This window comes from Pleurodeles waltl, chromosome 12 (genome assembly GCF_031143425.1).
Source record: "Pleurodeles waltl isolate 20211129_DDA chromosome 12, aPleWal1.hap1.20221129, whole genome shotgun sequence".
NCBI lineage: Eukaryota > Metazoa > Chordata > Amphibia > Caudata > Salamandridae > Pleurodeles > Pleurodeles waltl.
This window is the reverse complement of record NC_090451.1, coordinates 350252309-350277945: the sequence shown is the minus strand read 5'-3', so window position 1 is coordinate 350277945 and position 25637 is coordinate 350252309. Positions and strand designations below refer to the sequence as shown.

Below are 25637 nucleotides of genomic sequence, written 5' to 3'. Positions count from 1 at the left end.
ACAGCATCTGGAACGCAGAGCGGAAGACGCAGAAGGTCGCAATCGCAGAAACAATGTGTGAATCATAGGCCTACTGGAAGGTGCTGAGGGCACGGACATGGTGGCGTTTTTGGAAGGATGGCTAAGGACAGACGTGGCTCCGGAGCTCCTTACCCTCTTTTTTGCATTGGAGCATGCACACCGAGTGCCGGCAAGGGTATTGGCATCGGGAAGACCCCCATGGGTGGTTGTGGCCAAGTTACTGCATTACCGGGATAGAGACGTGCTGCTGCGGAGAGCAAGAGAGGCTGGACCCTTTCGGGTTGTAAATGGAACGGTAACATTATTCCCGGATTTTACAGCGGAGGTACAAAACAAACGAGCCTCTTACATAGCAGTGAAGGGAGCACTCCGGGATGAGGGGATTCAATACTCCCTCTTTTTCCAGCCAGGCTATGGGTGGTCAATGAGAATCGCATCACCTTCTTTCAGACTCCAGATGAGGTGTGGAAATGGCTGGAGCTGCAAAAGGCTGGGGGGAGTACAACTGACAGAGTGGAGCGAGTAGGGCGCCGGGGCCGCAGGGGGCAAAGGAGACAGTGAAGCAGGCCCCGATTAAGAGTGGGGCCAACACAGGCTCAAAAGGAATCAGCCAAGAAGGCAGCGCCAGAAGCAGTGGCTTCGTTACAGTGCAGAGATTCTTCAATGGAGGCCAGTGGAGGGGATTCCCCCCGAGCATCAGAATCATCAAAGGAGAACTCTTGTAGCTATGACGGGGCTCCCAAACTGACCCCCCAAACTGCCATCTACTTGGGCTGAGTTTTATAGGCTACCCCAGCCCCGTGATGGGAGCTTTGGATTGAATTGGGGTCCTGTTGGCTGCAGAAAACACCCCCTCTGGATTCTCAGCCGCACAGGCGTGAACGACGAGAACCCAGAATGACGCATTGTTTTAGTTGTGCATTTGCACCATTAACTGGGCAGCCTACTGTTGGAGTGGTGCCCTGGGGAAGGTGAGTTGGGGTTTGTAGTTTCAATTTATGTGTTGAGCGCTAGAGACTGTGCAGTTTTGGCCTGAAGCAGATGCTGGTGACTGGGGAAGGGGAGGCGGAAGCCTGTGGTAGTGGATGTATGGAGGGGTGGGAGGCCTCTCCTAACATAACCCATATAAAATGGCGGACTACAACCTGTTAACTTGGAAGATTACGGGTATGGGGACGCCGACCAGAAGACATAGGGGGTCAATTCTGACCCTGGCGGTCTATGACCGCCAGGGTCGCGGATGACTGAAGCGCCGCCAACAGGCTGGCGGTGCTTCAAAGCCCATTCCGACCGGAGCGGTAAAGCCGCGGTCGGAAAACCGGGTCCGGCGGTTTCCCGCCGGATTTCCCCCGGCTGGGCTAATCCTCCATGGCGGTGCTGCAAGCAGCGCCGCCATGGGGATTCCGACCCCCTTCCCGGCAGTTTTCACCGCCAGGAAGAGGATGGTGGGAACGGGTGTCCTGGAGCCCCTGGGGGCCCCTGGGGGCCCCTGCACTGCCCATGCCACTGGCATGGGCAGTGCAGGGGCCCCCTAACAGGGCTCCAGCATGCTTTTCACTGTCTGCTTAGCAGACAGTGAAAAGCGCGACGGGTGCAACTGCACCCGTCGCACACCTGCAACACCGCCGGCTCCATTCGGAGCCGGCTTCAGTATTGCAGGCCGCCTTCCCGCTGGGCCGGTGGGCGCTAACAATGTTAGCGCCCGCCGGCCCCACGGGAAGGTTGGAATGGCCCCAGCGGTCTTTCGACCGCGGAGCGGCCATATGGTGGTTCCCGCCTGGCGGGCGGCGCCCGCCGCCCGCCAGAGTGGAAATGAGGCCCATAGAGTCTTGACTTATTTGAAGAGGAGAGGATTGCACATTGCACTATTACAGGAGACCCATCTTAATTCCAGTGAAGTTGACGAATTGCGCCATAGATGGAGGGGACAGGTATTTGCCACTACTTACTCAACCTTTGCATGAGGCGCGATAGTGTGAATAAGAGTAGGGGTCCCGTTCGAGGCTACGTCTGTTGACATTGACCTAGAGGGCAGGTTTGTGATTATTGAAGGTAGACTACAAGGTAAACAGGTGGTACTAAGCTGTATATATGTCCCTAATCAGGACCAGGTACCCTCCTGGCGGCGCCTCTCAGGCCGACTCACCAGGCAGCTGGGGGGACAATTAATGGTTGGAGGGGATTTTAATTGTGTCCTTGACACTGAGCTAGACCATTCCCTTCCTCCATTATCCGGGGCACTAACAATTAAATTGGCTAGTGGGTTGAGGGACTGGATGACTCATTGGGGTCTGGAGGATGTGTGGCGAAACCAGCACCCAGGGGAGATGAATTACTCCTACTACTCGGGCTTGCATCAGGTGCATACCAGAATAGATACAGTGGTGTGCACTGGGGATTTAGTACGTGAAATAACGCACTCAGAGTACCTGGGACGCACCCTCTCAGACCACAGCCCACTACTTCTTACCTGGCGCTGCGTGGAGATTAGATTGCCTATCCCGATGTGGAGGCTTAGGCAGGGGGCTTTAGAGGATCCACCCTATAGGGAAGCACTTAGAGCTCTTCTACCGGAGTAAATTCGTGTAAATAAAGGATCCACTGCTACCAGATGTGTGTAATGGGAAGCCTTTAAAGTAGTGACCTGGGGACATTGCATGGGACAAACAGTGGGGATCACACGGAGGCTGGAGCGTGAGCTTGTCAGTCTAGAAAGTATAATACATGAAGTGGAGAACTTGGAGGGCAGGGACAAGACAGCATGGAATAGGCTCCTCGAGGTGAGAGCATCATACAAGTTAGCTGAAAATCAGTTGGGACATCACAGTTACTGGAGGTATCAGGTGGCCATGCATGCGGAGGAGGGCAGATCGGGCAAGATACTGGTGTGGTTGGTGAGGCCTCAGGGGGGAGGTGCGCCGATAATGAGCGTATGTGACACAGCAGGGGTCTGTGTACATGGGCCAGCTGAAATTAAGAATGCATTTATGGATTAGTATAAGGCTCTGTACAGAAAACCAAGAACGGCCCTACCTGAGGCATTGGGAGCTTATTTGGACTTGTTGCCCCTGCGCACCCTGGCACTGGAGGATAGAGTTCCATTGGGGAGCCCAGTGACACTAGAGGAAGTTAAGACAGCTATCACACAGTTGGCAGCGGGAAAGACGCCGGGCACGGACGGACTCCCTCTGGAGTTTTACAAGACATATTCGGATATCCTGTCACGTATATTAGTCGAGCTCTACGCAGAGGCGCTTCGGTTGGGTACGCTACCTGAGACAATGAGAGAGGCACTGGTAGTTCCCCTGCCCAAGACTGAGGCGCGTGAGGCACCAGTGACTGCCTTTAGACCACTTTCTATGCTGAATTGCAACTTTAAGATACTAAGTAAGATTCAGGCTAGTAGACTGGTGCAACATATCCCCTCCCTAGTCCATGAGGATCAAAACTGGTTTATACTGGCACGATCCACATCCCTCAATCTTAGGTGTTTGTTTCCCCTCCTACATATGCTGAACACCGGGAGAACGCCAGGAGCGGTGTGTCTCTCAGTGGACTTGGAGAACGCGTTTGATTCTGTACGGTGGGATTACCTTAGAGCGGTGATGCTTTGGATGGGCCTGGGTGAGGGGTGGGTGTTGTGGGTTGACCTACTATACAGTGAACCAATGGCGTGGGTGCGGACGGGGCGAATGGTGTCGGCTGCCTATTCTATATTCAGAGGTACAAGACAGGGCTGTCCGTTGTCTCCTCTGCTGTTTGCACTGGCTGTCGAGCCCTTAGCAGCTCGGTTTCGGGCGGAGGGCCGGGGCAGAGGGGTGATGTGGGGTCCAATGGAGCATAACATTTCACTCTATGCGGATGACATATTAATATACCTGAGGGAGGGTGAATCTGGGATCCCATGGGCACTTGCGTTGCTGGAGGAGTTCGGCGGTCACTCGGGTCTTAGACTCAATAGAAATAAGACATACTTCTTCCCGTGGGGGGCGGGCGAGCCGCAGCCAATATCCGGTCTGGAGGATATTAGATGGGCGCCCAGTACTTTTAAATATATGTGGGTACAAGTGTTCCATAACTTAGGGGACCTCCAGGACAGTAACCTGGGTAGGACACTGCGCTACTTGAGGTCTTCAGTGGCGTTTTGGCGCTCCCTCAAATTATCCACAATGGCACGGATCTCCCTCTCAAAAATGATCATGTTACCCCGTCTGCTATACCATTTTTCCAATATCCCGGTAACGATCCCGGTGAGTTGGTTCAGGGAACTGAATACATTGCTTCGAGGGCTTATATGGGATGAGGGCCGTAAGCGAACCGCCTTATCTGTCTTATGTCGGCCTGTTGAAGAGGGCGGACTCTGGGTTCCAGACTTCGAGCCCTATTATTTATCGTGCAACTACCATGGATGGCTAGATGGTTTATAGGGGAAGGACGACTGGACCGGGTAACTTCCGGAGGAGGGATTAGAGGGGACCTGATATTGGCGCGAATGATTAATAACCGGGTATCGTTCGGGGGCGAAATGTTCTGTTGACGGTGGCATCCGCATGCTGGAGAAGGTGCCTGAGACGCATGGGAATGAAATCAGCTTATTCACCGGCGCTACCTTTGGTTGCGCTGCCCCAGGGCATCCCATGGAAGGTATTACCAAGAACTCAAGTTGGGGCCTGGACACAGGTGGGAGTAGAGACATTGGGAGACTTCCTCAGGGACGGGGTGATGCGGTCCTTCACCAGCATGGAAGAGGAAAGTGGAGTCCTGAGAGGTCAATTCCTCCTATACCAAGCACTGACACACTCCATTAAGGAACATTGGCACACTGTGAACGGGGAGCCAGAGGTCCATTCAATTTTTCACCTTTTACTGACAATGGGGGGAGATACTCACCTCATTACTAAGCTGTATAGGGCCCATTGTGAGGGAATACTTGGATCTCTTCAAGAACTTAGGGTAAGATGGAAGACAACACTGGGTAGAAGTATGACTGACGCGGAGTGGCGGAGGGCGCTGGCACATCCCCGTAGGATATTGCGTAACACCCGCTTATGGTACATCGAGTACAATTATGTCCATAGAACATACATTACACCGCACAGAATACAGGTGATATATGGGGGAGATCCCCGGGCATGTTCCAGATGTGAGGCTGCAGATGCGGACCTAGACCACATGTTGTGGCACTGTTCTGAGATACAGAAAGACTGGCGGCGTGTTTTGGGTGAAATGAAAGAAGTGTTGGGAGTGAGTGTGCAGATGGACTCCTCTGTTTGTCTGTTGGGTCTGAGCCCGTGAACGGCCTCCCGGAAGACTAGTGGTAGATTCCTGGAGCTGGCGCTATTTAAACGCCGAATTGCTATGCATTGGAAGTCCCCTAGCTGCCTTTCAATGGTGGTCTGGAGACGTGATGTATCAAACTGGGCGCAAGCAGAATTGCTGGCGCTGAGGCGAAAGGAGGCCTGGGGAGTCCGTCAGCGCCCAATCGCACCACTCTGGGCTGAATTACTGGAAACTTGGGAGGCGCTGATATTAGAGGGAGGGAATGGCTCAGAGACTAGGGAGGAAGAGGTAGATGCAGCCCACATGGGGCCCAGTACGGACAATATATAGGGCTGAAGAGGATTAGGGGGAAAAGAGAGGACGGTCACTATAAGAGAAGACTCTAAAAGAGAATAATGTGATACTAAGTAGAGAGCGCCTTGAACCCACTATGTGACATTCATGATAACCAGCTGTTGTACACTATGAAGAAATCCCAGTGGAAACGCCTAGGGGAGGGGCAGTGATGGATGGGAGCCCATCCCTGGGTAGAGGCCCTGTTTACCCTTGACCCAGAGTCAGCATCAGAACTGCGCAAAGTTAAATTTACTAGTTAAAATGATATATCAGACATGTTGATACAGTGTTGCAGAGCGGGAAGACTCATAGAGGGGGAAATGATGAGAGCTGTTACATCAGAGGACAGGAGAGTTACAACAATGTGTACATTACGTACACCAGCATATTAAGAGATGATCTGTATTGCATACTGTAGGAAAATGGCTCCCTGTTGCAGTTACCCCCCACTTTTTGCCTGCTATTGATGCTGACTTGACTGAGAAGTGTGCTGGGACCCTGCTAACCAGGCCCCAGCACCAGTGTTCTTTCACTTAAAATGTACTGTTGTTTCCACAATTGGCACACCCTGGCAAACAGATAAGTCCCTTGTAAAAGGTACCAGTGGTACCAAGGGCCCTGTGACCAGGGAAGGTCCCTAAGGGCTGCAGCATATGTCTAAGGGGCCCCTCACCTAACACATGCACACTGCCAATGTAGGTTGTGTGTGTTGGTGGGGAGAAAAAGGCAAAGTCGACATGGCATCCCCCTCAGGATGCCATGCCCACAAAATACTCCCTGTGGCATAGACCCCTCTAGCAGGCCTCACAGCCCTAAGGCAGGGTGCACTATACCACAGGTGAGGGCATAGCTGCATGAGCAATATGCCCCTACAGTGTCTAGGTCTATTCTTAGACATTGTAAGTACAGTGTGGCCATATTAAGTATATGGTCTGGGAGTTTGTCAAAAACAAACTCCACAGCTCCATAATGGCTACACTGAATACTGGGAAGTTTGGTATCAAACTTCTCAGAATAATAAACCCACACTGATGCCAATGTTGGATTTATAAAAAAATGCACACAGAGGGCATCTTAGAGATGCCCCCCTGTATTTTACCCAATCCTTCAGTGCAGGACTGACTGGTCTGTACCAGCCTGCTACTGAGAGACAAGATTCTGACCCCCTGGGGTGAGGGCCTCTGTGCCTTCTGAGGCCAGAAACAAAGCCTGCTCTGGGTGGAACTGTAACACCTAGCAGTGAGCCTCAAAGGCTCAGGAATCCTGTTACAATGCCCCAGGGCACTCCAGCTAGTGGAGATGCCCGCCCCCTGGACACAGCCCCTACTTTTGGCGGCAAGTCCAGGGGAGATAATGAGAAAAACAAGGAGGAGTCACCCACCAGTCAGGACAGCCCCTAAGGTGTCCTGAGATGAGGTGACCCCTGCCTTTAGAAATCCTCCATTTGGATTTTGGAGGATTCCCAAAATAGGAATAGGGATGTGCCCCACTCAGCGAGGAGGCTCCGTCAGGGAGGAGGCATAAAGAAGGTGTAGCCACCCTCCAGGACAGTAGCCATTGGCTAATGCCCCGTCAGACCTAAACACCCCCTAAATTTAATATTTAGGGGCACCCCAGAACCCAGGAAATCATATTCCTGCAACCTGAAGAAAGAAGAAGGACTGCTGGCCTACAAGCCTGCAGAGAAGGAGGAAGACGACAACTGCTTTGGCCCCAGCCCTATCGGCCTGTCTCCAACTTTGAAAACCTGCAACCAGCGATGCATCCGACAGGGACCAGCAACCTCTGAAGCCTCATAGGACTGCCCTGGACTAAAGGACCAAGAAACTCCAGTGAACAGCGGCCCTGTTCAAAACCAGCTACTTCTTTGCAACTAAGAAGCAACTTTCCAAGACTGCACATTTCCCGCCAAATTCGTGAGACTTCTCACTTTGCACCCGACACCCTGGCTCAAGATTCAGAGAACCAACACCTCAGGGAGGACTCCCCGGCAACTGCGAGCTCGTGAGTAATCAGAGACGACCCCTCTGAGCCCCCACAGTGACGCCTGCAGAGAGAATCCAGAGGCTTCCCCTGACCGCGACTGCCTGTAGCAAGGGATCCGACGCTTGGAACCAACACTGCACTCGCAGCCCCCATGACCTGAAGGAACCGAACTTCAGCGCAGGAGTGACCCCCAGGTGACCCTCTACCTAGCCCAGGTGGTGGCTGTCCCGAGAAGCCCCCCCTGTGCCTGCCTGCCTGCACTGCTAGAGTGACCCCCGGGTCCCTCCATTGTTTCCTACCTGAAACCCGCCGCCTGCTTTGCACACTGCACCCGGCCCCCCCTGTGCCGCTGAGGGTGTGTTTTGTGTGCCTACTTGTGTCCCCCCCAGTGCTCTACAAAACCCCCCCTGGTCTGCCTCCCGAGGACGCAGGTACTTTCCTGCTGGCAGACTGGAACCAGAGCACCCCTGTTCTCCATAGGCGCCTATGTGTTTTGGGCACCTCTTTGACCTCTGCACCTGACTGGCCCTGAGCTGCTGCTGTGGTAACTTTGGGGTTGCCTTGAACCCCCAATGGTGGGCTGCCTATGCCCCAGAACTGAGACTTGTAAGTGTTTTACTTACCTTCTAATCTAACCTTTACTTACCTCCCCCAGGAACTGTTGATTTTTTGCACTGTGTCCACTTTGAAAATAGCTTATTGCCATTTTTACAAAGACTGTATATGATATTGCTTTTATTCAAAGTTCCTAAAGTATCTAAGTGAAGTACCTTACATTTAAAGTGTTTAATTTAAATTTTGAAACTGTGGTCCTTAAAATAAACTAAGAAAATATATTTTTCAATATAAAAACATATTGGCCTGGAGTAAGTCTTTGAGTGTGTGTTCCTCATTTATTGCCTGTGTGTGTACAACAAATGCTTAGCACTACCCTCTGATAAGCCTACTGCTCAACCACACTACCACAAAATAGAGCGTTAGAATTATCTACTTTTGCCACTATCTTACCTCTAAGGGGAACCCTTGGACTCTGTGCACACTATTTCTTACTTTGAAATAGTGTATACAGAGCCAACTTCCTACACATACTTACTGTAATGAATTTGGATATAACTGTATTTAGATCTCGATGCTCTGTAACATACCTTGTTAATCCTAAAAAGACTTCTTTTACTAGAAAACTGTCAATAAATATATTTAAAAAAATAAAAGTAGATTCTTCATTAGCGATCCTCCAATTCTGGTTCTACACCGCATAGTAAAATTATAAATGTGCAGTCTTCACTCACTCCCCTATATGCAGCGCTCCCCTTATCAGGCCATCTACTGTATAGACAGGAACCCTTTGGTTGCAAGGCTGTTCATGTGCAACAGCAGTCAGTGCTGCACCACAACTGTGGGCATTTTTCAGCTGTTCAGTCCAGGTCCTCACAGCGGGACAACAGCAGAGCATCCAGAGCAAGGACCCAAGTGTTTTTTCAATGAGGCTCAGTCCCTGGGAGTTGCACATGTTAATTTTCTCCCTCTCATTACGCTACGTGGCAGACTGTGCTGACCCAGCAGACCTTGATGCAACACCTCCAGTCTTGCGCACTGCCAGTAGATCGTGGGCTGCCCAGCTGTTCTCTGCTATCCCAGGGCCTCTTCTTCCTTCCCTCAAATACACTTTCTTTAAATCTCAAGACCATCCACACACTAACAAGTCTTTCTCTGAGGTTATTTGAGCAATACCTCTAGGTCCTCAGTCTGCGCATGGGGATTTAAGGATTTGGGGTAGGAAGTATAAGCAGTTCCCTCCTATACTAGCCAGCTTGACTCTGCTTGGCCATCTACCTATAACCAGGCCCACTGGACAGCACAGTGAATGGTTTTGTTGTAAGTCGCAGCCACGAACAATATGGGGGTGGGCCTTCTTCAAATAGCATAGACAGAGAAAATCTACAACCTCCCAGTTAGGACTTTGATAGGTTAATTGGCTCTGAAGGAAAGGGGCACCAATCAAATGATGTTCTTTTAGATCATTTCCAGGCCTCACGGCTCCTAAAAGTAGAACTTGATTAATTGAAAATGTTCCAAAGGCTCTATCAAGCGCTCTACCCTAGCTGAATACCAGCTAGACCTTGTCAAAGACATCACTGAAGCCATAAAAGAAATAGGGCCACATGTACAAACATCCGATATTTGCGACTCGCAAACTGCGAGTCTTAGTAGCTCGCAATTTGCAAGTCGCAATACCGGATGTACAACAGTGTACTTTACACTGTTTGTGATTCCCAATGGGGTCGCAAATTACCTACCTCATGAATTTTCATGTGTAGGTCGCAATTTGCGACCCCTTTGGGAATGGCCGCCCTCACAGAGAAGGTGGCCTGCTGGAGACAGCAGACCACCATGTCTGTGACTGCTTTTAGATAAAGCATTTTTTTTTTTAAATGCAGCCCGTTTACCTTAAAGGAAAGCGAGATGCATTTCAAAATCAAAAATTAAAAGTTTTCTTTTCATTTTTTCAGAGGAGGCAGTGGTCCATAACAATACAAAAAACATTCGCACCTATGGGCCTAAAGCCCATAGGGATGAATGGAGTCACATTCTCTAATTGCGATTCAGTAATAGAGATTACGAATTTAAGGAAATCGGCATTACCGAATCGCAAATTTCATACATCCCATTTTGCATTTCTTAAATAGCGATTTCTTATGCAAAACGGATCTTTGATATCTCTGGCCATTAGTCTCATCCCACGCCCCCAGAAAAGCCGGCCTTGAATCGGGTAAAATTCTGCTTTCTCTTTGCAGTAAGTGGCTTTCAGCCCCGCGCTCCTCCATGGGTCACCTTTCCGAAAGTCGAATGTATGGGCTCAGACGTCCTTCACTCTCCTCTTTTCAGAAGAGCCTTAAAGCGGTTTCCCACAGTCCAGCGTCCCCCAGTTTAGGAACGTGTGCTGTGCCTGTGAGATGCCATACTGTAATACCCGAGTACCAGGTGGAAGGCGTGCATTTGAAAAGATGTACATGTAGGACGCATTGCTATACATCGCTCCTACTTGCCGCAACTGTCATTGTCATTAAGCAGTTTGACATTGTGTCTGACAAGAAGGCGACTTATTACAGCTCAGCACTACCGATTAAACGTTTATCTGCTCATTTTCAGATTCCTTTCCGAGTGTTAAAAGGGCACTGCGGGGCTGTGAACTCCTGCATCTACTGTTTTGACGACAAGAGAATTATCTCTGGTTCCTCTGACCGAACTGCAATCCTCTGGGTAAGTTAGTAAAATTAAAGGCCTGCTTGTTACTTAACAGCGCACCTTACTATCTAAGCTTTCATATAGTTTTGGATATTGTTTCAAATCGCGTTGTAACTGGTCTTAAATTCGTATTCGACTATAACAATATTTGAATATTAAATGTAGTTCATTAGACCTTTTTACGCACGTGTCGACATCTAGGCCAGTGGTGCTTTTATCCCACTGACGACAATCTGGTTGCCATGTATGAGATGACGCATTCAGTTGACACCTTTAGTCCCATACTGATGAGGCATTCTACCCCGGTTGATAATTATTTCAGTTTTAATACACGAAGGCTCGCATTTATACTTTAATACAGTGTTTCATCAAAATATGAATATAGTAGACAGGAATTCCCACTACTATTGATCTGTTTCCGTAAGAATACCAAAATATGACAAACGTCCCTTGAAAATGCAGAGTTGGAAAAGCAGGTGTCTGTAGAAGGCTCCACAAAGTATTTCAGTATCTGAATGCCATTTTTTTATTATACTTCCCGATAATAGATTATGTTGAATTCAAGATCACAAATGTATTATCACCTTATTATCAGGTGGACACGTGTAGCTTAATCCTACAGTTTACAGGAAGATCCCAATTAATTTATAATATCCAAAAAATATTTTAAATCCCCGATGAAGCCAGTTGCCTCTAGCCCTAAAATGTTCCTACTCGTGTTATCAAAACAATCTTGAAAACACTGAAAGTGTTGCTTTTACATAATACCTTCCGTTGTAACCGTTATCCCTTTATTGGCTAAATCTCAGGATAAAAATATTGTTATGCCTTTCCATAATGAAGATTCCAATTACGATATCACGTTTCCATTTTGTGTATGAAGTTTGCACAAATCAGAATCTGCAAATAAGACAGGCTATGCATTAATGTTTCATTGCTAATAAACATTTATTGTTATCATTTATGTTTTCCAAACCAGACGTGTGGAACAGCGCCTTACAGAGCTTAAAAACATAAGTCATAACTGTCCGAGACACAGGTTTGTGTGGGATCCATTCCCCAAGAAAACCTATGGCCCCAGAGACGCCATCCCCTGGGGCCAGATGCACTGAAAACTGTCCTGGGAGACTCGATCAGCCCGGGACAGGACATGAGCGCCAGCATGTTCCTGTGTTTGTGGTGCATCTCCTGCTCCCCATGCCGGTGTCTGTGCGGAGTGGGGTGCACACTGCACTGAAGCGACCTTCCCAGGCTGGGAGCATGCAATGACCACGCCACACACGAAGCTCTATAACAGACGTCTTTATTCCTCAGCATACGATCACACACTGCACTCTGATTGCATCATAACCGTTAATAACCACACCTTAACACCTCTGAGCAAGTTATGCAGTTCCTCTGTTGAGTCCGCCTAGAACTGCAACGGTCCTAGCATATGTAGTCTCACAACACTGCCTCTCCCCCTTTGGTAAATAAAAAGTACAAATAACAGTCACATTATATTTCTTCAATAAGTTGTTGAGGCACTCACATTAGTCGGCCAGATCGAGTGGTATGGAGTGGTTGAGCTGCACCCTAGTTGTGCACCAATGGCACCGGTTCTGATACTTGATCTTGACTGTTAAGTGGGATTGCCTCATTCATAATTGCAGGAGCTGACGAAAGTTGAGTTAGGTGCTTAAAGTATGATGAGTCCCATAGGATGGACTTTCTGGGACGATGCACCGACATCATGTGTACTTTGCACATCACAATCCTCAGAGGATCGACAACAAACAGAGTGTCTGTCCTCTGCTTTTGTTTCTGCTTGACCAGGACCCATTCACCTTTATTGAAGACTGTTTCCTGAGCTATTCGACGCCGATTGGCATGTTTTTCTTTTGCACTTTTGAGAAGTGTCTGTGACACGAACCTTATCAACTTTCAAAGGTCAGTCCATTGAGCATTGTGGCAGCTAAGTTCCAATGGCTTTCCCAAACAGCAAGATGGCAGGACTCTCACCAATTGTGGAGTGAGAAGTTGAACGATAACCACAGAAGGCTTGACACAGGGCCTGGTTTAACTCGATCCCCTCCATCGATACTCGTTGAATTACCCCTTTGAGGGTAGCCTTGAATTGTTCCACGACAGCACTGGCTTGGGGCTACAGAAGTGTACTCTTTTGATGCTTGACATTTAATCTGACTAGAAACTCCTTGAATTCTTTGCTATTGAATGGCAGGCCATTGTCAGATTTGAGAAAAGCGGGGATAACCCATGCTGCAAAGTTATCATCCAGCCACTTGATGACCTTGTCATGGGTTGTTTATGATAGCTCCTTTACTAAAGGAAAGCATAAATACTCATTAAAGACTAACCTGAGGTGATGTCTGTTTCCAAAAGGCCCAAAAAATCAACTGCAACTCTTTCCCAAGCCTATACAGGAAGGTCAGACATTGTCAATGGATGCAGCGTCACTATAGGGGAAAGCCACTTATAGTTCCCTTTCAACTTGCTCGCCTAGGCGTGGGAACCATGCTAGGTTTCTTAGGGCTGTTTTGTTGGCTACAATGCCACAATGTCTTAGGCTCTCAGGTATGATGATTCTTGAGCCTCTCACTATATCACTTCCCCTGGTCACAGACAGTTCATCATGCACATTTTTGAATTTTTGAAGTATGTAACTTGGGGTCAAAATAGGCCATCTCGATTGCATTCTCAGTCGTATGTTTTATTTGTTTGAAGCTTTGATCACATTCGACAGACCACTGGAAGGGAAATTTTGTTTTGTCAAGTTTCTCAATGGGGCACCCACTGTAGCAAAGTCACAAAAATATACCATGAGCAATAACTAGCCATGCCTAAGAAGGATTGCAGCATGGTGACATCTTGTGTGGGGCAAGTTGCTGAAGGTGTTTGCACTTTATCTGGGTCAGGAGTCATTCCTCCATCAGAGAATATGTGTCTTATGAAACTCACACTTTGTTGCGTTCAGAGTGAGACCTGCATCAGCAAATAACTGGCACACTTGTGTAAGGCTCCTTTTGTATTGCTCCAAATACCAGTATGTCATCACTGTAATTAACAGAATGCATGATAGGTTGAATTATTCAATGTGTAACATCCTGAAATATTTCTGTTACTGACAGCACTCCAAAACTCAGTCTTTTGTATCTGAACAAACCAATATGAGTCCCAAAAATAGTGATGTACCTGCAGTTCTCTTCAAACTTGAACTGATGGTATCCCTTGATCAGGTCAAGACGAGAGAAGACTTTGACACCGTTCAGTTGCATGATCATGTCCTCTGTGTGTGGACCAGGATGTCTTTCTCTCTCAATTGTTTTGTTGGCCTGGCGCTTATCACTTCAGATGCGCACTGCATCTCCACTGTCCTTTTTTGGCACCACCACTGTGGGCGAAACACATGGCATAGGACCAGGGGAGCGCTCAATGATGTCATCATTCAATAGCGTTTCTAGTTCTTTCATAATAACTTCCTGCATGTGAAAAACGACTGCTGTGCCACTGGGCACTAGGGCAAATGTCGCCATTGATGTGAAGTCACACTTTCATTGGCTTGTCTTTATAGGCCATGAAACAACAAAGGAAACTGACTCACACTTTCAGATTGAGTGTAAAGGTTGTAATTGACAGATATCAGTCCCATGTCAGCAGCAGTGGCAAAACTGAGTAGGCATGCATTGGACAAGGTTCCTTGAGAATGTCAATTGGTGCTTGAACTGATACTGCTTTATGTCACATTTTCACTGTGAATGACCGTTCACTCTGCAACAGTTTAGAAGCAGCCCACATGTATACCTTCATGTGTGATGGGTTTAGATGTGGCACAGGAGACAGGCTATTGAAATTCTCGACTTGCATGATGGTAATTGACACGACACACCACTGTCTATTCTAAAGGTTATGGGTCAACATTTGACCTTTATTGTAATCTTTGGGCACTGTCCAAATGAATTATGTTGTTTTGTTTGATGGTTTGCCTTTGTTCTGTGTTCTTCCTTACAAGCAGCCAAACCAACATGTGCCTGTTGTTCCTTGGTCAATACCATCATCGTACATACATCTTCATCACTGGTGCTTGATAATGATGTTGAGCAGCCTTAGTAGGATGACCTTGATGACGCCTGACTTTGACTGGTTTCTACTTGTCGTAACTGACATTGCATTTTGGCTTTGTGGGCATGGCAAGAATGCTTCTGGAACCTTCTGGCATCAATTTTCTCTTCTTTCTCTGACATATCTTTTTTTTTTCGCTTTGCAAACCGTTATGAAGTGTTTTTCTTTCCTGCAACTTTTGTACATCTGTCCTGTGGCTGGGCGTTTACCTTCACAGGGAAATGGAAACCCACAATGGAAACACAACCTTTTTTTCTTTGAGGACTTTGATTTGCATGCATCTACCTAGTACTTGTGCGTGCTATCATGGCCTACGCTGATTGTTTTTTCGCTGTTCCTGCTTCCATATCAGCAGCTTGTTGATCTGCTGTTCCATCAGCTCTTGCAGCCATTAATATTTTCTCTAAACTGAGCATCTCTCGCAACGTGCGTCTACTGAAAGAGTCTGAAAGACAGCCATCGATGTCTCTGAGGCTTATGGCTTCTTAACCATTAAATTCACTAAACTTACAGTGTTTGATAAGCACATCAAGTCTTTCAACAAACTTATCCATCATTTCACCAGCTTGCTGTTTCACCTGATTGAAAATGTAGCTTTGATAGTCAACATTCGGTGTCAGATTGAACTTGGTACCCAATGCTTCTTTGATCTGATGGTTCAATACAGCATCAGTCTCCTAGATTTTCTTCAGCACTTCTTTTACTCTGTCACTGGCAAAGTTTTTTAAATACTTCATGATTTTGTTATCATCTACTTCTTCTGGTACACCTATGAAGTCATTGAAAATCTCAATCCATGCGTTGTACCTGACAATATTTTGTTTCTTGGTGGTGTCGAAGGGCAGTGGTGGTTTCAGGAACACAGCTGCATAGTACTTTGCGATCTTTTCTTCTAGTGTTGCAAGCATATGCTGTTCATGTGGCAGCCGTTGTTCACCTGGACCTGTGACTTCTGCAAGCACCGGCCATGTGTTTGCACCTGGGTCATCATACCTAATTTCAGGTCATAGGTCATCATCTTCTTTCTTGATGATAGGTATTGGTTCCATTTCTCGCACTTGATCATGTTTAACTTTTTGCATTGTACCTACTTATCACTACCTTTAGCATTTCCTTTGTACGGATGATGGCTCTGTGTTATGGCGCAACACAGTATTTCTTTTTTCAGCCTTACCAATAAATTCTGGTGGGCTTTTCAAATACACTCCTCTGCAGGGCCTTCAACCTATTTGAGGGCTGATTATGGGCCGGAGTAGGGCTTTGACTCCACAGGGCCATCTTCGAACTGCTTCTCATTGATTTGGGCGCATGTGGCATGCATAAGCAGTTTGCTGTATCCTTGCAAACTTTCAGAGGGAGCAGTTTCGCTTCTTTGGGGCATGTATCCCCTACTCGTTGCCAGTTGTAGCATCCTCCCCAGCCCGAGAGCATGCAATGACCATGACACACAGAGCTCTATAATAGATGTCTTTATTACTCAGCATATGAGCACCTACTGCACTCTGATTACGTCATAATACTGAATAACCACACAATAACACCTCCCAGCAAGTAATGGAATTCCTCTTTTGGGTCTGCCTAAAACCACAAGGGTCCTAGCACACAGGGTGTCACAACACTACATACATGACTGCTGAGCGGTCATGTGCAGCAGAAATAAGATGCCAGCTCCTGTGCCAACACAAAAGCAATGTCGGCCAGCCAGGCAGGGAGCTGGCTGGGCAGTACAGGGGTTGGCTCCCCATTCTGCCCCAGCAAGAAAACAGCACCCAGATGTCCGAGAAGGCACACCCACACGTTTTTTTAAAAACATAGACAAAGCAGCAAAAGGCTGCATTTTTAAAAAAATGAAAAGAGCCGTGCAAGACCCCCATCAACTCCCATCAAAAAAGGAAAGAGAAAGTCTCACTGCAGAGAGTGCAATTATATTGGATTATACTCATTGCCTATAGCTGAGGCGTGCCCAGTAAGCCCTGGCAGGGTTAGAAATGAGCATATTTGTCTCTTGTGGTACCCCAGAAGGGCATCAGCACCCCCAATGACTGAAAAGGCATTTTTATGGCTTCCAGGAGCACAGCAGCACCACTAGAGTCCTATACACTGTTCTTGTAAAGGTTGCCATAAGTCTCCCAGGAGGTTACATTGATGACCACAGTTTCTGCACGTTTTAAGTACTTTTGGGGCTTGTGCTTGTGCAAATAGGCTCTGGAGTGTGGGAATTCCCTTTCTAAACTTGCAGTGGAAGAATGTTAAAATTAAAAAGAAGACTCTTGCACACTTTGAATTCAGAGTTTAATGTTTTAATGGCAATAATAAGGTTAACAATGAAAGGTTATGTTTTAATTAATTAGTGTTAATTTCTTTAAAAAAAGATTTTATCCTCTGCCACAAGTCCCTTGAAGGGGAGTATCACATTCAATACAACTTTACAGGCCTGCTTCAAGTCCGAATGCGGCCAGGTCCCTTTAGCCACCCCTCAACCCACTCCCTCCTGTTGTTTGAACTGGTGTCTTCCCTGTAATTGCACAATATATGGCATATTTTAGTACATATGTTTGGATTCCCCATTGCTTTGTAAATTGTCACTTCAGCTTGTGGCCCTAGTTCATATTCCTGGCCCAGTCTGTCACTTTTGGTGGAATTTGGGCACCCCAAAGATGAATTATGTCTCTCTTGGCCAACACTAGGGCAATGTTGCACCACAATACAGTTTATTTGAGTAATGTTTGTTGCCTCCAGATGCTCATGGTCATCAACATTGGCATAAAACCTACTTCTTTCCCAGTGGCCTCCTCCATTTCCCATCATATCCTGGACCAGAAGGGTTGGCTATGTGAACAGTCCCACACCATATGCAGTAGTGTTCCTGGGCAGCCGCAGCCTCTCAAACATGCAGCCATTTTTATTTTGCCCATGTGCTGCAGTCTTTTTTTGGTGTAGTATGCCCTGTGCAAAATTTTGAGTTGCACCAATCTAAACCCAGTCTGTATTGCCACACCTCTGTGGTATCTACATGCTTCTCCCAAGTCCATTTGTCATCTAGGACTCCTACGTCCCCCCTTTCACAGGACTCCAAGTTCTGTGAGGGGACCACCTCGTGTGTTAAGAGCATTCAGTAGATATTCAACATTGCGTGTGTATGTAGCAGGGATGTGAGTATCCAGAATTCTAGCAGGGTTTCATCCTCAACTCCCAATTTTTTTATACTTGACAAATGCATGTCTCATCTCTAAATATCTGAGCCCATGACTATCCACTAGCTCATATTTTGCCTGAAGTGTGTCGAAGGATACCATACAGTCCTCTCCCGTGTCTCCCATGGTGCAGATCCTCCAATAGCTTTCAGTGCCATTGGTGGGGTTTCCTGCATCAGTGTTCTTGCCCAACCTAGTTTTTTGTTGACTGTCGTCCATACACCTAGTACTGTCTCGTGGGTGTCAGGAAGGGTCACCTATTCCATTCATCATAGAGCAGACCACACGTCCCTTTTCCTCCATTGCTCTTTGTCTGAATTAATGCTTATGTTGATACTATCCACATTGATTTCAATGGTATTGCATTCATTTTATGTAGTTTATTTTTACCTTTTGTTAATGTGGTCACACCCTGACAGTATACGTGGCATTTTAATAACAACATGCTCTTGTGTTGTGTCTAGTATAGATGTGAGGTATTGTGATCACAGGGTTTAGGGTTACTGCATATGTTAACTGTTCTAATGGTGTCACAAAAGATATTTACATCTACCTAGTTGTAAATTAATACTTAGTAATTAGTTGTTTGTGCATTATAAAGTGCTTTTCCTTTTTATAAGAAAAAGTACTAATTGGACAATGATTTATCAAGTGTTGTTGTGTACTAGTGGACTGCAGGTACTAGCTCACACCAACTTCCCTGAGATTCCCCCAGAATCATTTGAGAGGAAGCACTCCCATTACCAAGTCATTACATGCTGAGTGAGATAATGGGCTCTGAGGCAACTGAACCCAGAAGAGGTGTAGCATCACTTTAACAAATCTACTCATGGAGTATGTGTGATGTGTAAAATTATGTTTGATGTGAAAAAAAATCATAGTTTCCTTTGTAGATAAAAAAGCTAAAAGGGGGTAATAGTTTCCCAGCAAAGAGAAAGTTGCAGACTTATTACTTGTGAAGCACTCACATTCCTACTGTGTTACATAAATTTATAGCTGATTCATTTTATGTTTTGCTGCAGTAATCCTTGCCAGTTTAGGGCGATTCCTTTTTGTGTTTGACGCCACCAGACATTTACATTTCTGCTCTATTTGTAATGATGTTACTTTCTTGATTTCATCTACTGTAAATAGTATGGGTTTCAACCCATTGTGATTCTTGAGTGTCCCTCATCTTCCTCTATTATTGATAATATTACAGTTAATGCTGTGTCAATACCTCTTTAATAGAAGAGCAGGTAATTCACAAAGAATAATATTGTATCCTCTGTATTCCTTCTATTCTTCATCTGCTTACATTTTCATCATCTCTCACTGTTATTACCAGTTGTTCCGTCACCAATATGTAAGCTGGGGCAAACATTTCTAATCTGAAATGGTCTGACAGATCATTATTTTGTTAGCACATTTACTCTAAGCTTGGCATAAAGGATCTCCAGCAGGCAACGATTTCCCACCAGGGCCGCCCGATGCCAGGTGACAGATGAAAAGAGACTGCGAAACTCCTGAAAGATTTTGTTTTTTCCAGATATAAAAAGGACTCCCCTTACATCAAGGGTTTAGGGAACAGTATCTGAAAAACTGGACGTGATTGAGAATCCACTTTCATGTTAAATTTTAGATCCAGTCTCATAACAGCCTTGTCTGGAAAGAATTTCAAATGGGGATAAGAAATAACCGAGAGGTTAGCTCCCCTTTTCTTCTCGCAGAGGTCATAGCAACCAAGAGAGCAACTTTGAAGGAAATCCTTGAATTATGGCATGATCCAGACGCTCAGCCTTACAAAGCCATTGATAGATACAAGGAAGGAATCAGTGGTGAAATGACTGTTGTTTTTTTAAACTGAAAACATTTAAGATGTTTTTGTGCTCAAGGCAAAATAACAAATATATTCACTCACGGTTTCCTACAAGACCAGATGGCTGCCCCACTGGAAGGAAAGTGTTCAGGGAGCTAAGCCTTTAGAGAATCTGGCCCTTAAGATGTCTAAAATGTTGAAGCAATCCCCAGACACTGGATCACAATGAATATCTGAACACCTCTATGCCTAAGATACTGATGGGGGAGGGTTCCCGCAGGCAGGAGATGGGGTTTAGGGGAGGTGCACGAGGTGGGGTGCATGGGGAAATGTTTTTTTTCTTTTTAAATCTGTCCTCATTCTATGATTAAATCGAATGGATCTGTCCAAAACTGTTTCTCAAGCTGGTATGGCAGTGAAGGAGAAAAGAAGAGGAGGAGGGGAAAAACAGAGGTCAATGTTACAGATGATTTGCTAGAACGTAAATGGCCTTAGGGTCAAAAGGAGACAGAATCTGATTTTGAGCTACCTAAGAAACTCACCTGCTGGGGACGGAATGTAGAGAGCTGATGAGAAAGCAGAGTTTAGTGCTATTTACCTATTGGTATTAGGCCGATCTGCCCCGGGGGGGGGGAACAGAAACGTCTAGGCGCCAGGGAACATTTTTCTTAGTTTTTTTTTGTTTTTTAGAGGTGGGCAGCGACCACTTAGGCAATGGTCGCTCCTCTGGGGGGGGAATTGTATTTAGACCATTTCTGCCCCCCTTGGGAGCAGATCAGCCGATTTTTGCTAGGCCAATCTGCCCCCAAGGGGGGCAGAAACCAGTAGGCACGGGGATCTTTTTTTTGCACCAATTTCACGCAAGTGGAGCGACCCCTTAGGCAAGGGTCGCTCCCCGGGGGAGGGGAGGGCAAATTTATTTTAGGCCATTTCTGCCCCCCCTGGGGGCAGATCGGCCTATTGTTATTAGGCCGATCTGCCCCCCCGGGGGCGGGGGGGGAGAAATATCTAGGCGCCTGGGATACTTTATTTTTTTATTTATTTTTTTTTGGAGGTGGAGAGCGACCCCTTAGGCAAGGGTCGCTCCCCTGGGGGGGGGGGGCACATTGTATTTAGACCATTTCGGCAGATCAGTGAATTTTTTTTGGCCAATCTGCCCCCAAGGGTGGCAGAAACCACTTAGGCACCAGGGATTGGTGTGTGTGTATGCGTGTGTTTTCGTTAGGGGGGCAGCCCCTTGGGTAAGAGCCGCTCCCCATGGGGGCACATTACTGTTGGCCATATCTGCCCCCGTTGGGGGCCGATGGGCCTATTTTTGGAAGGCCTATCTGCCTCCAAGGGGGGGCAGAAAGCCCTCCAGAGACCAGGTACGTTTTTTTCTCCAAATTAAGAGGGTGGGGTATGGCCATACCCCCACCCCAAATAAATGGGGCCAAAGTTGTTCTGCCCACCAGTGGGCAGATGGGGCAATTACCCCAGATTCACACCCGAGGGGGGCAGAAATTCTACTAGATACCAGGGAATTAAAAATATATATATATATATATTGGGTTGGTGGCTACCAACCAGTATGGGCCTGGTTATGCCCCCACCCCAACTGAAGGAGGTAACAGTCTTTCAGTTCTCCCCCGCACTCTAAAACATCTTATCCCACAGCAAGCAAGAAGACATTTGATTATTTTTGGTTTTAGTTTTACATTTGGGCCATGAGAGCTTGGCTAACTCTCAAAATCGTCCCACTTGGAATGGTGAGGGCTGCACTTTATAGACTTTGGGCCGCTGCCATGTAGAAAAATCCACAAGACCTAGACACATCTGAAAACTAAACATCTGGGTGATTCCAGGGGGGGTGTTTCACATACACCTCGCACAATTTTTGTACCCACAATGCCCTGCAAACCTCCAACTTTGCTGGAAATCACACATATTTCCCACGTTTTTGTGATGGAACCTTTCGGAATCTGCAGAAATCCACAAAATTCCTACCACCCAGCATTGTCTCCTCTATACCGATAAAAATTCTGCTGCACTTGTCATCCAAATTTTTTTTATTTTTTGCAAATTGCCCTTTTGGACCCCCTTTGTTTCCCCCTCAATATTAACATGTTTTTGGCTCTTCCCTTTCACAAGCACTTGGCCCACCTACACTAATGAGGTATCATTTTTACCGGGAGACTGAGGGGAACATTGGGTGGTATGAAATTTGTCCCAGTGTGGTGATCCCACACAGAGATGTGGGAAAAATTTGATTTGTTAGCTAAATTTGAGGTTTGCTGAGGATTCTGGGTAAGAAAACATTGGGGGATCCGCGCAAGTCACACCTCACTGGACTCCCTCGGGTTCTAGTTTTCAGAAATGTCTAGGTTTGGTAGGTTTCCCTAGAAGGCTTCTGAGCCCAGGACCAAAAACGCTGGTGCCCCCCCCACCCCCGAAAAAACTGATAGTTTTGTATTTGATAATTGTGATGTGTCCAGATAGTGTTTTGGGGCATTTCCTTTCGCGGGGAGTAGGCACACCCACAAAAGTGAGGTACCATTTTTATCGGGAGACTTGGAGGAACGCTGGGTGGAAGGAAATTTGTGGCTCCTCTCTGATTCTAGAACTTTCTGTCACCAAAATGAGAGGAAAAAGTGTTTTTTTGGCGAAATTTGGACGTTTGCAAAGGATTCTGGGTAACATAACCTGGTCAGAGCCCCACAAGTCACCCCATCTTGGATTCCCCTAGGTGTCTAGTTTTCCAAACTGCGTAGGTTTGCTAGGTTTCCCTAAGTGCCGGCTGAGCTAGAGGCCAAAATCCACAGCTAGGCACTTTGCAAAAAACAGCTCTGTTTTCTTTGTGAAAATGTGATGTGTCCATGTTGTGTTTTGGGGCTTTTCCTGTTGCGGGTGCTAGGCCTACCCATGCAAGCGAGGTACCATTTTTATCGGGAGACTTGGGGGAACTCCGGGTGGAAGGAAATTTATGGCTCCTCTCTGATTCCAGAACTTTCTGTCACCGAAATGAGAGGAAAAAGTGTTTTTTTGGCCAACTTTTGAGGTTTGCAAAGGATTCTTGGTAACAGAACCTGGTCAGAGCCTGACAAGTCACCTCATCTTGGATTCCCCTAGGTGTCTAGTTTTCAAAACTGTGCAGGTTTGCTAGGTTTCCCTAAGTGCCGGCTGAGCTAGAGGCCAAAATCCACAGCTAGCCACTTTGCAAAAAACAGCTCTGTTTTCTTTGTGAAAATGTGATGTGTCCACGTTGTGTTTTGGGGGCAATTCCTGTTGCGGGCGCTAGGCCTACCCCCACAAGTGAAGTACCATTTCTATCGGGAGACTTGGGGGAAGGCTGGGTGGAAGGAAATTTGTGGGTCCTCTCTGATTCCAGAACTTTCTGTCACCGAAATGAGAGGAAAAAGTGTTTTTTTGGCCAAATGTTGAGATTTGCAAAGGATTCTGGGTAACAGAACCTGGTCAGAGCCCCACAAGTCACCCCATCTTGGATTCCCCTAGGTGTCTAGTTTTCCAAACTGCGCAGGTTTGCTAGGTTTCCCTAAGTGCCAGCTGAGCTAGAGGCCAAAATCCACAGCTAGGCACTTTGCAAAAAACAGCTCTGTTTTCTTTGTGAAAATGTGATGTTTCCATGTTGTGTTTTGGGGCTTTTCCTGTTGCGGGTGCTAGGCCTACCCATGCAAGTGAGGTACTATTTTTATGGTCTCCCAAGTCTATCGGGAGACTTGGGGGAACGCCGGGTGGAAGGAAATTTGTGGCTCCTCTCTGATTCCAGAACTTTCTGTCACCGAAATGAGAGGAAAAAGTGTTTTTTTGGCCAAATTTGGACGTTTGCAAAGGATTCTGGGTAACAGAACCTGGTCAGAGCCCGACAAGTCACCCCATCTTGGATTCCCCTAGGTGTCTAGTTTTCCAAACTGTGCAGGTTTGCTAGGTTTCCCTAAGTGCCGGCGGAGCTAGAGGCCAAAATCCACAGCTAGCCACTTTGCAAAAAACAGCTCTGTTTTCTTTGTGAAAATGTGATGTGTCCACGTTGTGTTTTGGGGGCAATTCCTGTTGCGGGCGCTAGGCCTACCCCCACAAGTGAAGTACCATTTCTATTGGGAGACTTGGGGGAAGGCTGGGTGGAAGGAAATTTGTGGGTCCTCTCTGATTCCAGAACTTTCTGTCACCGAAATGAGAGGAAAAAGTGTTTTTTTGGCCAAATGTTGAGATTTGCAAAGGATTCTGGGTAACAGAACCTGGTCAGAGCCTGACAAGTCACCTCATCTTGGATTGCCCTAGGTGTCTAGTTTTCAAAACTGTGCAGGTTTGCTAGGTTTCCCTAAGTGCCGGCTGAGCTAGAGGCCAAAATCCACAGCTAGCCACTTTGCAAAAAACAGATCTGTTTTCTTTGTGAAAATGTGATGTGTCCACGTTGTGTTTTGGGGCTTTTCCTGTCATGGGTGCTAGATCTACCCCCGCAAGTGAGGTACCATTTTTATCGAGAGACTTGGGGGAACGCTGGGTGGAAGGAAATTTGTGGCTCCTCTCTGATTCCAGAACGTTCTGTCACCGAAATGAGAGGAAAAAGTGTTTTTTTGGCCAAATGTTGAGATTTGCAAAGGATTCTGGGTAACAGAACCTGGTCAGAGCCCCACAAGTCACCCCATCTTGGATTCCCCTAGGTGTCTAGTTTTTAAAACTGCGCAGGTTTGCTAGGTTTCCCTAGGTGCCGGCTGATCTAGAGGCCAAAATCCACAACTAGGCACTTTGCAAAAAACAGCTCTGTTTTCTTTGTGATGTGTCCACGTTGTGTTTTGGGGCAGTTCCTGTCGCGGGCGCTAGGCCTACCCACGCAAGTGAGGTACCATTTTTATCGGGAGAAATTGGGGAACACAGAATAGCAAAACAAGTGTTATTGCCTCTTGTCTTTCTCTACATTTCTTCCTTCCAAATGTAAGACACTGTGTCAAAAAGACGCCTATTTGAGAAATGCCCTGTAATTCACTTGCTTATATGGGCACCCCGGAATTCAGAGATGTGCAAATAACCACTGCTCCTCAACACCTTATCTTGTAGACATTTTGGAAATACAAAGGTTTTCTTGATACCTATTTTTCACTTTTTATATTTCAGCAAATGAATTGCTTTATACCTGGTACAGAATGAAAACCCATTGCAAGGTGCAGCTCATTTATTGGCTCTGGGTACCTAGGGTTCTTGATGAACCTACAAGCCCTATATATCCCTGCAACCCGAAGAGTCCAGTTGACGTAACGGTATATTGCTTTCAAAATTCTGACATCGCAGGAAATAGTTACAGAGTAAAACGTGGCGATAAATGGCTGTTTTTTCACCTTTTATTTCAGTTATTTTCTGTAGGGAACACTTGTAGGGTCTACACAAATGAGCCTTTGCCGAATTCAGAATTTTGTCTACTTTTCAGAAATGCTTAGGTTTCTGGGATCCAGCTTTGGTTTCTCACCCATTTCTGTCACTAACTGGAAGGAGGCTGAAAGCACAAAAAATAGTAAAAATGGGGTATGTCCCAGTAAAATGTCAAAATTGTGTTGAAAAATTGGGTTTTCTAATTGAAGTCTACCTGTTCCTGAAAGCTGGGAAGATGGAGATTCTACCACCGCAAACCCTTTGTTGATGCCATTTTCAGGGAACAAACCACAAGC

The 25637-nt window shown here is 46.6% G+C and overlaps 1 protein-coding gene across 1 annotated transcript in view; it reads left to right on the top strand.

The window, feature by feature from the left end:
• The window catches only part of WDR88 (WD repeat domain 88), a 267202-nt gene that overhangs the window by 35553 nt on the left and 206012 nt on the right, over positions 1-25637 (top strand). Inside the window, exon 2 of the mRNA XM_069218620.1 lies at positions 10774-10884. Coding sequence (XP_069074721.1) covers positions 10774-10884 — 111 coding nt within the window. The remainder of the gene's footprint in view (positions 1-10773; positions 10885-25637) is intronic.